The sequence below is a fragment of the Elgaria multicarinata genome, chromosome 7 (assembly GCF_023053635.1).
Source record: "Elgaria multicarinata webbii isolate HBS135686 ecotype San Diego chromosome 7, rElgMul1.1.pri, whole genome shotgun sequence".
Classification (NCBI taxonomy): Eukaryota; Metazoa; Chordata; class Lepidosauria; order Squamata; family Anguidae; genus Elgaria; species Elgaria multicarinata.
Genome location: NC_086177.1, coordinates 86,156,584 through 86,172,550, shown reverse-complemented (window position 1 = coordinate 86,172,550; position 15,967 = coordinate 86,156,584). Strand labels below are relative to the sequence as shown.

Here is a 15,967-nt window from a genome sequence, read left to right as displayed (position 1 = left end):
GGTGGCTAGACCCAGTTGTCTGGCCCTGTGTGTAGTTCTGCTGCTGCCAATAATCCCCATAATCCGGAAGCCTATGAAGGCCTACTGATGGAGGGGATCTTCTAGAGGGTTTTTTGCCCAGGGTGCTTCAAACCTGGAGCACTAATTCCAAAACCCATCCATATAGGTGGGTCTTGGAACAAATGAAAAGTAGCCAGGGTAGAGAGCTGTATTTGACTGGCTCATAATTTACTCCAACTGGGTTTCTATAAAGGCTGGGGCTATTAAAAAGGCACCTCAAACTTCTAATGCACTCTCCACCGAAAGAAGTTCAGTTCATTTAGGAGGGATAGCATGCTGGGCCAAACCCCACCAACAAAACCCAAAGCCACACCAAGATAGCAAATTCTTAGAAAACTGTGGATCAACTAAGTTCATGTATCTACTGCAGGTTAAATAACAGCAGCTGTTGAGTTGAGACTGTGCAACTGTGTGGCTGGCATGCACTTGATCCTCCTACTGCAATTCCCAGTTCTGTTGCCAGTTAGACTTGTGACTTCTTCCTTCTCTACTTCCCACTCACACACATTATAGGGATGGATGAATCTGAATTTCAGTTCGTTGCAGTTTCTCATTTCCCCCCCAATCTTACATTCAGCTTGTCTTGAACTTTGAGAATTTCTCCAGTCTTATGTTTGGTTTATCCTGAAGGTTGACAATTATTATTTTTTAAAGTTCACATGAATGTTCATAAACATTTTGTATGCGTTTTTATGCATGTTTGCCTAATATACACATTTTTGCAAGCAATTTCCCCAATATAATACATGGCCGAATGTTGTATTTGCTAATATACACATTTTTATCTCCATTTTTTTTATTGGAGAACTCCATTGTAAAATTTAGAAAAGTGTGAATTTCAAAGGATAACTAAGTTTCAATTCGCGTAGTGTTTCAAAAGTGCGAAATCAGTTCAGTTCACATTAAAAAGGCATGTATATTGAACCCAATATATTTCTCACCTACAATGCTTTTTTCTCTAATATATTGCAAGGGTAATGGGTTGATAATGGACTGTGTGGAGCGCTTTTCTCCCCAGAGCAATCTGTGTATTTCTCTTTCTCTTGGGGTTTTCCCGTTCTCATGGGCTCCTACAGGAAGCTAATTGCCACTTTTAGTTTTCAGAATGCTAACTTGGTTCGTCACCCTTTGCCTTGTATTGGAACACTTCCAATTTGCTTCAAGTGGGAATGTTCAGGACTCAACCGTGATTATTTCTATACACTGAATTTAGCAATTATTTTTAAATAAGGAAAATAATTGGCTTTTGTTGACTGCGGTGAATAGGTTTTGCCCCAACAGTTTTTCTTGGTATCTATAGTCTGAAGTCCTGAATCAAGTCTTTACAGCCTTAGGAAGTGCAATATAATGGTATCCAAATTTGTTATTAGAGTAGAGGAAAGAGCTTATGAGTTAATATTGTAAACTGCCCTGGAATCTTATGAAAATCAGTGATATATCAGTCAACCAACCAATCAATCAATTAATCAAGTAAATAAATAAATTCAAATATATGAGACAATTTTGAGAGCCAGTGTGGTGTAGTGGTTAGAGTGGTGGGCTGGGAGATCCGAGTTTAGGTTCCCACTCAGCCATGAAGCTCACTGGGTAACTTTGGCCCAATAATTCACTCTCAGCCTAACCTACTTCACAAGGTTGTTGTGAGGATAAAAATGGGGAAGAGGACCGCTTTGTAAGCAGCCTTTGGTTCTTTGCAAAAGGAAAACAAGATGGGATAAAAATGTAGTAGTGGTAACAACTACAACTGCAACAGCAACAACAACACAATTTTTTGTGTGCTGTCTTCTTAGGTAGAAACCCCTGTCCCCAGACTATGGCCATAGCTAGACCTAAGGTTTATCCCTGGATCATCCAGGGGTCAAACCTGTTCATCTAGGTGACACACACGGGATTCAGTGCTCAGGCAGGGCGAACCCTGGATGATTCCAGGATAAACCTTAGGTCTAGCTGTGGCCTATGTCTCTCACATTGGAATCGCTTCAGCATTGAAAGGAATGCTAATTCAATATATACTTATTGCTATTTATGTATGAATGGGTGCTGTGTGGTTCCCCCCCCCCATCATTGGAAGCAGCCATGTTTGTCTGCTTTTTACAGCCATTTTAAGATGTTGTGATTGTTATTTTAATATTGTATTGGTTTTATATGCTCTTTTAACCAGTTTTATGTATTGTATTGTTGTATTTAATGTTGTTCCCTGCCTCAATCCAGAGGGTGAGGCGGGTAATAAATATTTATTATTATTATTATTATTATTATTATTATTATTATTATTATTATTATTATTATTATTTTGAAACTCAAGAAAATTCTGTCAGTCAACATTTCCCCCCAGTACGTTTAGAAAGTTCTTGGTGACTTTAGACTCACCAAATAATGGGAGAGCAGCATGAGTGGGATGACACATTCTTATATCGACCTGCCCACTGGCTCTGACTCTCTCTCTACTTTTGAGGAGACCAGGAGACCAGCTGATTCTCAAGTAGACCTGTCTGCAACTTCAAGTCTATTGAGTGGCTGAGACTACTGTGTCCACCTTTCCCCAACCTGACATTAGCATCTTCTGAGCATGCTCCAAGTTGGGCAATAAAGTCACTACTACCGCTGCGTTGGCATGAAAGTATTACTGACTGCATCCTTCCTCCTTAGTATTAACCCCTTGATGGTGAAACGGCAGGTGTGACATGTGTGGATTTCAGAGTATGGTAGTTTTAAAATATTTTATATATTTATTATGTTAATTGGTTGTGCCTATTTTTCCCCTTCTGGTTACAGGGGGAGATGTTTCTTGTAATGGTACATCCAAACAGTTCACAGTATTGGCTGCTAGAGTGGGTTTAAATGCATATTTCCAGTTAAAATTTTGCTCCAAAGGTTAATGGCCTAACCAAGGCCTAGTGTGTTGTCTGAACAGGCCCAATGAGGGGCATGAAGTGAAGCCTTTCTTCCCCATATTTACAGTTGGGGGTAGGCATTCCTCTTTCTCTAGTACCCATCACAATTATATCTATGACTGCTAGTTTGAGAACTCTTGGGGACTGTTTGAACAGCTTTATTATTTTTCCTTCAGCCTCAGTCCTCTATAAGTACATATTAAACAGTGATCATGAGATAATGCAACAAGTTTATTTTGAGTATGTAGCAGATAAACAATGGCTCTTGAAGAGTAGAGGGCAGCTATCGAACAACCACAGAATTTAATATAAGTAGCAGGAAATGAACATAATGAGTAGAAGATATTAAATCAATAAATTGAACCAGGCCCGCAAAATAAAAGAAATGTGCTTGGAGTTCAAACAAAAGAAGATTAATTTTTTGAGATAACACAGGATTTCACCAGTGTGGTTGGTCTCACTCATTCCTGGTCTACACTGAAGAAGATCAATCCTTTTTCTTGATTTTTTTTTTTTAAAAAATCACACTGGCACCTTCTCTTCCATGTCAGCAATTACATAGGACACAACAGCCCAAACAGCGGCACAGAGATTCATCTCGGTTGGATCCTGAACTGTCATTGTGTCCCCCTGGGAATGATGAAACCAGAAGTACTTAGTGATATCATCACGCAAGCTGGCACCTGTAGAGAAAAAAGAAAGTCTCTTCCTTATTATGGGCATTTTGTAAGTATAATTCGACTTCTTCTTTTACCTTGACATAAGTTAGCAGCACTCTCTATATGGTGCATGTAATGATTTTTAAAGCCAGACTTCTCTGTTTTTTGGTTTTTTTTAATATAACTGAACTGCCCAGAGAGCTTCAGCTATTGAGCAGTACAAAAATGTAATAAATAAATAAATAAAAACTTGAATGCTGAATATACTTGTACAATTTTGTCAGCCATGTCTTAGTAAATGAGACTGCAAAAACGAGGGTAATTATTATTATTATTATTATTATTTAAGTTAGTGAAGCTGTTTTTTACACCAACAGTAGCGATTTTATTTTGGGAAGGGTACAACGAGGACTAGATTTTTAGAAGCTGCATTTCTGCATTTCTCAAGAATTGATACTTTACACTGCACCCCATTTACTCACAAGGCCATATGGGATGGTTACTAGGCAAAGAAGTTGGTTAGCTTCTGATATGGCTTCATATGCTGTCATTGAAAACAATATGTCTTCATATTTATTTATTTAATTTATTTATTTATGAACTGCAGAGAAGGCTTGTGGGTCCTAGAGCAAATATAGATCCCCCATTTGCTTCAAAGTTTAAGTATTGAACTCTATAGTATCCATCTGCTTCAGTTGGATGGTCATGGTCTGAGGGCACGTGGTACAGTTGCCATGGTGAAGCTAAGCAGGTTTGGGTCTGGCCAGTGCCTGGATGGGAGGCTGCCAGGAAACCTCACTTGTGCTGCGTTGAGTTCCATGATGGGAGAAAGGCAGGATATAAATAGGGAGGGGCTCAGTGGTAGATCACTGCTTTGAATGTAGAAGGTCCCAGGTTCAATCCATGGTATGTCCACGTAGGCATCTACCTGGATAGCCACTGCCAGTCAGTGTTGACAATCCTGGGCTGGATGGACTTATGGTCTGATTCAGTATAAGGCATCTGCCTATGTTCCTAGTTCAGCACTCTCACTTACGATGGTGTTTGGAATCTGCCTGCAGCAGTGATCACCAATATCTCTGTCTTGGTTTGGCTGTCCCAATCATCATTCTCCAGTCAAGCCACTGGGCCAGTCCTTACCCAAGACTATCAACCCTCGCTTTTATCTCCCTCACACTCCTGTGCCTTGTTATTTTGGGTCCGTCTGCAGGCAAAAGTCCTGATGCCTCAAATATGTTTTCTGGGTTATGAGGGTCAGCTGCTTGCCATGTCTCTGCACCGTCCCTACGCAGCCAAGCCTGGATTACCAGGTTCTTATGTAAATAGCTCCGTAACCTTCTCCTACCTTGATCCTGCCATTTATAAACAGGAACGCATGAGGATCCCTCTGCTTGCCCCCAAAGGGGCTTGAGCCTTCGAGAGCTCTCCATGTCAGCACTCCCAAAAGACCAATTCTTTGTGTGAGATCCATTTCTCCACTGGTGATTCTGGGACTTCTTGTCCCCCTTCTCCTGCCCCAGGTAAGGTTTGTGGGCCCTTGGGGAAGTAGCAGCAGTTGCTCACATTTTCAAGGTATGCAGGACTCTTCTCTACAAGCTCTGACCAATGCACTTGAACAGGGATGCCTGCATTTTTGAGTGCGGCTTTTGGAAGACTTGCAACATCCCTAGAGATTAGGGGTGTGCACAGACCCCCCGCTCCGCTTCACTTGCAGATCCGCGATTTTCAGAGCGGGCCGCTTCGCCCCGCCCCCGCTCCGCCCACTTCCGCTCCGCTTCGCTCGGAGCTCCAGATCCGGATCGGAGCTCTGTTTCCCCCCCCCCCATAGGGTTGCATTGAAAGCTAAAAAATTATACAACTTTTTTTCTGTTCAAGTTAGAAACCTCACGTTTGGCACCATGACACCTCATGGGGGTATACACACGCACGCCAAGTTTCAAAGCAATCCCATCATCCCCTGATTTTGGGGGATTTTTTGAAAATCGGGCACCCCATTCACACCCCTTTCCATAGCTCCGTCAATTTGCACGTTAGAAACCTCAAACTTGCCACCATGATAGCTTATCCATGTGTCCACATGGACGCCAAGTTTCAAGGCAATCCCATCATCCCCTGATTTTTGGGGTTTTTTTGAAAATCGGGCACCCCATTCACACCCCTTTCCATAGCTCCGTCAATTTGCATGTTAGAAACCTCAAACTCGCCACCATGATAGCTTATCCATGTGTCCACATGGACGCCAAGTTTCAAGGCAATCCCATCATCCCCTGATTTTTGGGGAATTTTTGAAAATCGGGCACCCCATTCACACCCCTTTCCATAGCTCCGTCAATTTGCACGTTAGAAACCTCAAACTCGCCACCATGATAGCTTATCCATGTGTCCACATGGACGCCAAGTTTCAAGGCAATCCCATCATCCCCTGATTTTTGGTTTTTTTTTGAAAATCGGGCACCCCATTCACACCCCTTTCCATAGCTCCGTCAATTTGCATGTTAGAAACCTCAAACTCGCCACCATGATAGCTTATCCATGTGTCCACATGGACGCCAAGTTTCAAGGCAATCCCATCATCCCCTGATTTTTGGGGAATTTTTGAAAATCGGGCACCCCATTCACACCCCTTTCCATTAGGGGTGTGCACGGACCCCCCGCTCCGCTTCACTTGCAGATCCGCCATTTTCCGGAGCGGGTCGCTCCGCTCCGCCCCCGCTCCGCCCACTTCCGCTCCGCTCCGCTCGGAGCTCCGGATCCGGATCCGGAGCTCCGTTTTTGCCCCCCATAGGGTTGCATTGAAAGCTAAAAAAGTAAACAACTTTTTTTCCGTTGAAGTTAGAAACCTCACGTTTGGCACCATGACACCTCATGGGCGTATACACACACACGCCAAGTTTCAAGGCAATCCCATCATCCCCTGATTTTTGGCGAATTTTTGAAAATCGGGCACCCCATTCACACCCCTTGGGATAGCTCCGTCAATTTGCATGTTAGAAACCTCAAACTCGGCACCAGGGCAGCTTATCCATGTGTCCACATGCACGCCAAGTTGCAAGCAAATCCCATCATCCCCTGATTTTTGGCGCGGCTCTACCCTCTAATGCACCACCCATAACCCTAATTCACACCCCTTTAGATAGCTCCGTCAATTTGCATGTTAGAAACCTCAAACTCAGCACCATGATAGCTTATCCACGTGTCCACATGGACGCCAAGTTTCAAGGCAATCCCATCATCCCCTGATTTTTGGCGAATTTTTGAAAATCGGGCACCCCATTCACACCCCTTGGGATAGCTCCGTCAATTTGCATGTTAGAAACCTCAAACTCGGCACCATGAGAGCTTATCCATGTGTCCACATGCACGCCAAGTTGCAAGCAAATCCCATCATCCCCTGATTTTTGGCATGGCTTAACTCACCCCAAATTGTCCCATTCTACAACTACGTCAATTTGCATGTTTGAAACCCCAAAGTCGGCACCATGATAGCTTATCCACGTGTCGACATGGACGCCAAGTTTCAAGGCAATCCCATCATCCCCTGATTTTTGGGGAATTTATGAAAATCGGGCACCCCATTCACACCCCTTGGGATAGCTCCGTCAATTTGCATGTTAGAAACCTCAAACTCGGCACCATGAGAGCTTATCCATGTGTCCACATGCATGCCAAGTTGCAAGCAAATCCCATCATCCCCTGATTTTTGGCGCGGCTTAAACTTTTTAACTCACCCCAAATCAAGTCCCATTCTACAACTACGTCAATTTGCACGTTAGAAACCTATCCTTTGGTCCCATGACAGCTTACCCATGTGTCCCCATGGACACCAAGTTTCAAGGCAATCCCATCATCCCCTGATGTTAGGGGAACTTTTGAAATTTGAACACTCCAGTATGTCAGGGATTTAAAGTTGCAATTGCAGACAGCTCAATGGGGCCAGTTCCAAGGCAATCCCAACATGCCACGAGATCACCCTAAATCTTCTGGCACATTTGAAAAAGGGATTATTGAACTTGATAAAGTCTAAGTGAGCGCAGGAAGGACTTCTCCCCTGAGTCAAAGCAAGACACATACACCATCGCTGCAAGGCGGGAAGGGGAGAAGGGAGGGAAAGCAGGCAGGCAGCATGCATTGTAGTGCCGCAAGGATGGCTTGAGCACTAACGCATAGCAAACCAACCCATAAGTGGGCGCAAAGTGAGGCAAAGATGGCTGGTTCTTTCTTTCTAAGCCAGCAGTTACGCCTTGAGGGGCACAGAGGAGGACGACTGGGAGCAAGCGTGCCGGAGGGTGCTGGGCACGAACCGCAAAGCCCATCTCCCAGGCACCAGGCGGGCAGAGCAGGCGAGGAGTCAGTCCTGGCAGATGCCCCACCACAGCAGCACCCCGGGGGAGGCGGGCAGACAGGCAGGCAGGCATGGGTTGGCGGGCCCAGAAAAGCTGGTACCTTGCACAAGTAAGCCATAGATCTGCGGGGGAGTCAGTCCCAGCAGATCCAGCTACCTCACAAGGACGGCTCCCAGGCAGGCGGGCAGGCGCCTCCACTGTAGTGGCTGTGCTCAACTCGGCGGGCGCACTACAAGACGAGTTGAAGTGAGAGCTCACTTCTCAGGAAACGTAGTGGCTGTGCTACGGGAGATCGGTGGACTGCTGGAGCTTAGCTTTTTCTCTGAGGGGAAGTCCATGAGTTGAAGTGACAGCTTGCTTCTCAAAGACAGGGTTACAGCGGAAGAGGGGTGGGACGAGACCGGGGAGAGAAGCTCGACCAGTGACTACTACTAATCCCCACATCCTGGAGGACCACAGCATCCGCAGTAGTGGCTGTGGTGAAGTCAATGGCTGTCATGAGTTGAAGTGAGTGCTCACTTCTCAGGAGGAAACTTAAACTGTCCGTACACACTAAGTGGCTGTGGTATGGGCGATCGGTCGACTGCTGGAGTACCACCCGCACATAGGGGAAGTCCATGAGTCGAAGTGAAAGCTCACTTCTCAGATAACTTGAATTGCGAGACTGGGGAGAGACGCTCGACCAGCTGCTGCAACTAATCCTCCTCACCCACATCCTGGTGGAACAAAGCATCCACCGAGAAGTGGCTATGGTGAAGTCAATGGCTGTCATGAGTTGAAGTGAGTGCTCACTTCTCAGGAAAATTAAACTGTCCGTACACACTAAGTGGCTGTGCTATGGGAGTTCGGTGGACTGTTGGAGTACCAGCCGCAATTGGGGAAGTGAATGAGTTTCAGTGAAAGGTTGCTTCTCAAAATCAGCACACAGATCAAGGACTCCATTTGATCCCCGAGCTATCTAAAGGGTGACCCGTGGACTGCTGGAGTTTTCCTCCGGTTCCCGGTGGCTGGGATGGGTCTCGGCTTCTCAAAGCCATGGCACTGCTGCATATGCAGTGCAGCTTCTCGAAAGAGAGCTGTCCCACGGAAAAACGGTGCATTACTGGAGCTTAGCTTTTTCTCAAAGGGGAAGTCAATGAGTTGAAGTGAAAGGTTGCTTCGGAAGTCTATGGCTTTCATGAGTTTCAGTGACAGCTTGCTTCTCAAAGAGGGCGTTACAGCGGAAGAGGGGTGGGACGAGACCAGGGAGAGGAGCTGGACCAGCTGCTGCGACTAATCCTCACCCACATCCTGGAGGACCACAGCATCTGCAGTAGTGGCTATGGTGAAGTCAATGGCTGTCATGAGTTGAAGTGAGTGCTCACTTCTCAGGAAAATTAAACTGTCCGTACACACTAAGTGGCTGTGGTATGGGCGATCGGTCGACTGCTGGAGTACCACCCGCACATAGGGGAAGTCCATGAGTCGAAGTGAAAGCTCACTTCTCAGATAACTTGAATTGCGAGACTGGGGAGAGACGCTCGGCCAGCTGCTGCAACTAATCCTCCTCACCCACATCCTGGTGGAACAAAGCATCCACCGAGAAGTGGCTGTGGTGAAGTCAATGGCTGTCATGAGTCGAAGTGAGTGCTCACTTCTCAGGAGGAAACATAAACTGTCCCTGTGCAGTCAGTGGTTGGGGAGAGAGGCACGGCCAGCTGCTGCAACTAATCCTCCTCACCCACATCGTGGTGGAACAAAGTATCCACCAGGAAGTGGCTGTGGTAAAGTCAACGGCTGTCATTAGTCGAAGTGAGTGCTCACTTCTCAGGAGGAAACGTAAACTGTCCCTATGCAGACAGTGGTTGGGGAGAGAGGCACGGCCAGCTGCGCCTCGACCGTAGGGGCTGTGCTCAAGTGTCTGAACTTGGAGTCGAAGTGAAAGCTCACTTCTCAGATAACTTGAATTGCGAGACTGGGGAGAGACGCTCGACCAGCTGCTGCAACTAATCCTCCTCACCCACATCCTGGTGGAACAAAGCATCCACCGAGAAGTGGCTGTGGTGAAGTCAATGGCTGTCATGAGTCGAAGTGAGAGCTCACTTCTCATTAAACTTAAACTGTCCCTATGCACTAAGTGGCTGTGATATGGGCGTTCGGTGGACTGTTGGAGTACCAGCCGCAATTGGGGAAGTCCATGAGTTGAAGTGAGTGCTCACTTCTCAGGAAAATTAAACTGTCCGTACACACAAAGTGGCTGTGGTATGGGCGATCGGTGGACACCTGGAGTACCACCCGCACATAGGGGAAGTCCATGAGTTGAAGTGACAGCTTGCTTCTCAGGAGGAAACTTAAACTGTCCCTATGCACTAAGTGGCTGTGCTATGGGAGTTCGGTGGACTGTTGGAGTACCAGACGCAATTGGGGAAGTGAATGAGTTTCAGTGAAAGGTTGCTTCTCAAAATCAGCACACTGATCGGGTCACCCAGAGGACCACAGCCTGTACGTAGTGGCTGTGCTGAAGTCAATGACTTCCATGAGTTTAAGTGAAAGGTTGCTTCTCAAAGGCGAGGACTTGCCTGTTTCATTTTCGCAGCGAGACAGGCAGCTGCAGTAACACTCACAACCACACACACAAGGACAGCTTTTGCACAGAGGCTCATGAGTTCAAGTGACAGCTTACTTCTCAAAACCATACTTCGGGATCAGGGAGTACGTCTTCCACTCCCAGGGCACTCCAAAGGGCGACCCGTGGACTGCTGGACTTTACCTCCCTCAGTTGGGGAAGTGAATGATGAGTTTAAGTGAAAGCTTGCTTCTCAAAGACGGGTTACAGCAGAAGGGGAAGAGGAAGAGGATGAGACTGAGGAGAGAGAGAGAAGAGAGCATCCACTGTAGTGGCTTTGCTAGTGGCTGTGCTACGGGCGATCGGTGGACTGCTGGAGTACCTCCCGCACATAGGGGAAGTGAATGAGTTTCAGTGAAAGGTTGCTTCTCAAAATCAGCACACAGATCAAGGACTCCATTTGATCCCCGAGCTATCTAAAGGGTGACCCGTGGACTGCTGGAGTTTTCCTCCGGTTCCCGGTGGCTGGGATGGGTCTCGGCTTCTCAAAGCCGTGGCACTGCTGCATATGCAGTGCAGCTTCTCATAAGAGAGCTGTCCCACGGAAAAACGGTGCATTACTGGAGCTTAGCTTTTTCTCAAAGGGGAAGTCAATGAGTTGAAGTGAAAGGTTGCTTCGGAAGTCTATGGCTTTCATGAGTTTCAGTGACAGCTTGCTTCTCAAAGAGGGCGTTACAGCGGAAGAGGGGTGGGACGAGACCAGGGAGAGGAGCTCGACCAGCGACTGTTACTTATCCCCACATCCTGGAGGACCACAGCATCCACAGTAGTGGCTGTGGTGAAGTCAATGGCTGTCATGAGTTGAAGTGAGTGCTCACTTCTCAGGAGGAAACTTAAACTGTCCCTATGTAGTCAGTAGTTGGGGAGAGAGGCACGGCCAGCTGCTGCAACTAATCCTCCTCACCCACATCGTGGTGGAACAAAGTATCCACCAGGAAGTGGCTGTGGTAAAGTCAACGGCTGTCATGAGTCGAAGTGAGTGCTCACTTCTCAGGAGGAAACTTAAACTGTCCCTGTGCAGTCAGTGGTTGGGGAGAGAGGCACGGACAGCTGTGCCTCCACCGTAGGGGCTGTGCTCAAGTGTCTGAACTTGAAGTCGAAGTGAGAGCTCAAAATTGCTCCATATGAGACTGGGGAGAGAAGCTCGACCAGCGACTGCTACTTATCCCCACATCCTGGAGGACCACAGCATCCACAGTAGTGGCTGTGGTGAAGTCAATGGCTGTCATGAGTTGAAGTGAGTGCTCACTTCTCAGGAGGAAACTTAAACTGTCCCTATGCAGTCAGTAGTTGGGGAGAGAGGCACGGCCAGCTGCTGCAACTAATCCTCCTCACCCACATCGTGGTGGAACAAAGTATCCACCAGGAAGTGGCTGTGGTAAAGTCAACGGCTGTCATGAGTCGAAGTGAGTGCTCACTTCTCAGGAGGAAACTTAAACTGTCCCTATGCACTAAGTGGCTGTGCTATGGGCGTTCGGTGGACTGTTGGAGTACCAGCCGCAATTGGGGAAGTGAATGAGTTTCAGTGAAAGGTTGCTTCTCAAAATCAGCACACAGATCAAGGACTCCATTTGATCCCCGAGCTATCTAAAGGGCGACCCGTGGACTGCTGGAGTGTAACCTCCCTCACCCTCAATTGGGGAAGTGAATGAGTTTCAGTGAAAGGTTGCTTCTCAAAATCAGCACACAGATCAAGGACTCCATTTGATCCCCGAGCTATCTAAAGGGCGACCCGTGGACTGCTGGAGTGTAACCTCCCTCACCCTCAATTGGGGAAGTGAATGAGTTTCAGTGAAAGGTTGCTTCTCAAAATCAGCACACTGATGGAGTCACCCAGAGGTCCACAGCCTCTATGTAGTGGCTGTGCTGAAGTCAATGACTTCCATGAGTTCAAGTGAAAGGTTGCTTCTCAAAGGCGAGGACTCGCCTGTTTTCTTCTCAAAAAACCATACTTCTGGATCAGGGAGTACGTCTTCCACTCCCAGGGCACTCCAAAGGGCGACCCGTGGACTGCTGGAGAGAGGCAGCCTGGCTAGTGGTGGTGGTGGTGCCAGGCATTGCCTTGCCCCCTGCTTGCACCTCACCTAAACGTGCAGTCAATCATGGACAAACGGTTGTAAACCGCCCAGAGAGCTTCGGCTGTGGGGCGGTATATAAATGTAATTAAATAAATAAATAAATAAATAAATGGAGTCTTTTGGAACTGGGTGGAAAACTATCCGGATGAGTTGACTAAGCTGTACCGGACGCCACAGAAATGAAATGAACTCAAGTGCGGTGCTTTGCCCTCACATTCAGTCACACACACGCACGGTGACAAACTCTGCCTAGTGCCTACAGAGAAAAAACCAGCCTGCCTGAACTGTAGTGTGCCTGCCAACCCAAGGAGGGGTGGAATTAAAGGGAGCCTGCCTGTCACTCCCACGAGGGCTTGAGGGTGGGGTATCCCAGCAGGGGGAGATTGCCCTTCAGAAAGACCAGCTGCTCCACCAAGTCCGGCTCCAAGCGAGAGCGGTGAGGGGTCACTATGTCGCCCGCCATAGAGAACACCCTCTCGCTTGGAACACTGGTGGGTGGGCAGCTGAGTCGATCCATGGCCACCCGCGCCAGGTCCGGCCAAATCTGAAAACGGGATGACCAGTAGGCCAGGGGGTCCATGGAGGAGTCCTCCATGGGCTCTGACAGGTAACGCTGCACGGTGGTTGCAGCGTCATCCTGGCTGGTGGCTGGGGAGGGTCTCTGCCCAAACACGGTGTGCAGAGCCTCTTCCCAATACCCCTCGCCTGTGCTGCTGCTGGGAGGGATGCAGGTGAGGCTGCTGCTGGTGCTGCTGGTGCTGCTGCGGGGAGGGGTGGCCTGCTCCTCTGCCTCACTCTGCCCCACCCTCTTGGCCCATGCCGCCCGCACTTCGCCCACCAGCGTTTCCACCCAGTGCTGCCTGCTATTTGGCCCACAAAGCCCATCCTTCACACGAGGGTCGCACATGGCTGCCAACATGTGGACCCTGTCGGTTTGGATGGGCTCCAGCCTCCGCGTCACGCCGTCCCTCAGCCTAGTCACCGCTTCGCGGACCTCGGGCTCGAAGCGCCTGCCGGTGACGGGATCCCTGTACTCCAGAAAGTCGCCCATCTGTTTCTGGAGATGCCTGCATACAGGGATCACCTGGCTGAGGAGGGCAGAGCTTTTGCTCAGGGTCTCGGTGGCGTTCAGGAACGGCTTGAGGACCGCCACCAGCTGGGACATGGCGTCCCACTGCTGCTTGCCCAGGTGGTGGACGCCCATGTCCCTGACCCTGAACAAGTCGTGGATGGCACGCTGTTGCTCCACCATCCGCTCCAGCATCAGGTAGGTGGAGTTCCAGCGTGTCACCACATCCTGCACTAGCCTGTGCTGCGGGAGATTCAACTCCTCCTGCTTCTCCCGCAGCAAGCGACTGCCCTTGACGCTGTGGTGGAAATGGCCTGCCACCTTTCTGCAGCTCTCCAGGAGGTTACGGATCCCGGACAGGGGACCGAGGTTGGGCTTGCTGCTGCCCATCCCAAGGCCATCCCTCACCACCAGGTTCAAGACGTGCGCGATGCAGCGGATGCCCTCGAATCCGCCGTCGTGCACCGCCTTCACCATGTTGGCTCCCCCGTCCGTGACCATGTAACCGCGGGTGACCTTCTGCCCAGCTAGCCACCCATCCACCATGCGGTTCATGGCCTCCGTAATCTCCCCTGCCGTGTGGGACTGGTCCATCACTTGCGTGTGGAGGAGGGCCCAGCAGTAGCCCTCCTTGCCAGTCCCTGTAGTGCTGGATCCTTCCTGCCCCACGGCTGCCCACCAGTGTGCCGTCAGGGACAGGTAAGCGTGCACTCCGCCCTCGCTGGACCAAATGTCCGAGGTGAAGTGCACCATCCGTGCCTCTGCCTGGCACAGACGACCCAGCACTAACTCCCTGCAGGAACGGTACAGGGAAGGCACCACCCGCCTGCTCAGGGTGGTGCGACACGGCAGCTTATAGTATGGCACCACAAGCGCCATCAGCCTCTTGAAGCCTGCGTTGTCGACGAGGCTGAATGGCTGGTCGTCCAACGCCACCATCTCACCGATTGACGTGGTGATCTGGGAGGGCATTGGAAAACGCCATCTTGTGGTTCCATACTTCCCCCACCCCATTTCCGGCAGGGTTGCCTGCCTAACCCTTGTGGGGATGGGAGATGGAGAGCTGAGACTGGAAGTGCCAGCAGCAGCAGCAGCAGCAGCAGCAGCCGCCGCCTTCGGCTTTCCCCTGGAACCAGTCGCCTTGCCCGCCTCTTTCCCCAGCAAGACCGACTGGTGCTGCCTCTTAAGATGCATCTTCATGCTGCTGGTTCCATAATGCCCTGTCGATGAACCCCTGCTTAGGCTGAGTTTGCAGTGGCGACAGACAGCAAAGCGGGGATCCGCTCCCAACTCAAAGTGGTCCCACACGATGCTTGTCTTTCGTTTCCGTGGTGACACCACCAATTGCCCGCCTGAGCTCTCTGGTGTTGCCACAGAAACAGGGGTGTGGGATGAGACTGGGGAGAGAGCCTCGGCCTGCTGCTGCTCCTCCTCAGCCCCCACATCCTGGAGGCCCACCGCCTCCTCCTCCTCCTCCCCCCCTCCACTGTGCTGAGGACCTCGTCTAGGTCCATCATCGGGCTCGTGGGCTGAAAGGAGAATGAAGGAGTTGGGGATACTCCTCCTCCTCTAATGGCACTGCTGCCACGTGCCTCTTGCAAACGGGCACTTTTCCCATTCCCACCCTCAAAAAGAGAACGCCGGGCACAAGTTGCAGAAGAGAGTGGCTCTGCCTGCTGCTTGTCCTGCTTCTGTTTTGGAGCAGTCAGCCAAGGAGTTGCCCGTTTGAGTTTCACAGGAGGAGAGGAAGCCTGCTTACTGCTGGCAGACTGAGCCTTGCTGCTTTCAGCACGCCTGCTTCCTCTTTTCATGATGACTAACAAAATATTAATACTACTAATACTATGTATAAGGTACTACTAAGAATATGTATAAGAAGATATAATATGTTTAAATGTAGGGAAATGGGACAAGAACAATAAAATATACTACTACTAATATGTATGAGAATATACTAATATATATCTACTACTAAGAATATCTACAAGAATATAATAATATGTTTAAGAATATTACTAATAAATGTAGGGAAATGGGACAAGAAATGGGACAACCACTACTATAACAAGAACAAAATATGAATACTACTACTACTAATATGTATGAGAATGTATACTAATAGACTACTAAGACTATGTCAAAGAATATAATATAATATGTTTAAGAATAGGGAAATGGTGTGCGTATGCTTTCCCCAAAATGCTCAATCTGTGGCTGCCTGTTGAACTTGACAAAAGCAGCCCACTCTGTCCAAGTTAC

The 15,967-nt window shown here is 48.8% G+C and overlaps 1 protein-coding gene across 1 annotated transcript in view; it reads right to left on the bottom strand.

Annotated features, from left to right (window-relative positions):
* Positions 1-3,164: 3,164 nt before the first annotated feature.
* CPQ (carboxypeptidase Q) overlaps positions 3,165-15,967 on the bottom strand; it is a 216,888-nt gene continuing 204,085 nt past the window's right edge. The window contains exon 8 of the mRNA XM_063130980.1: positions 3,165-3,637. Coding sequence (XP_062987050.1) covers positions 3,477-3,637 — 161 coding nt within the window. The 3' untranslated portion in view covers positions 3,165-3,476. The remainder of the gene's footprint in view (positions 3,638-15,967) is intronic.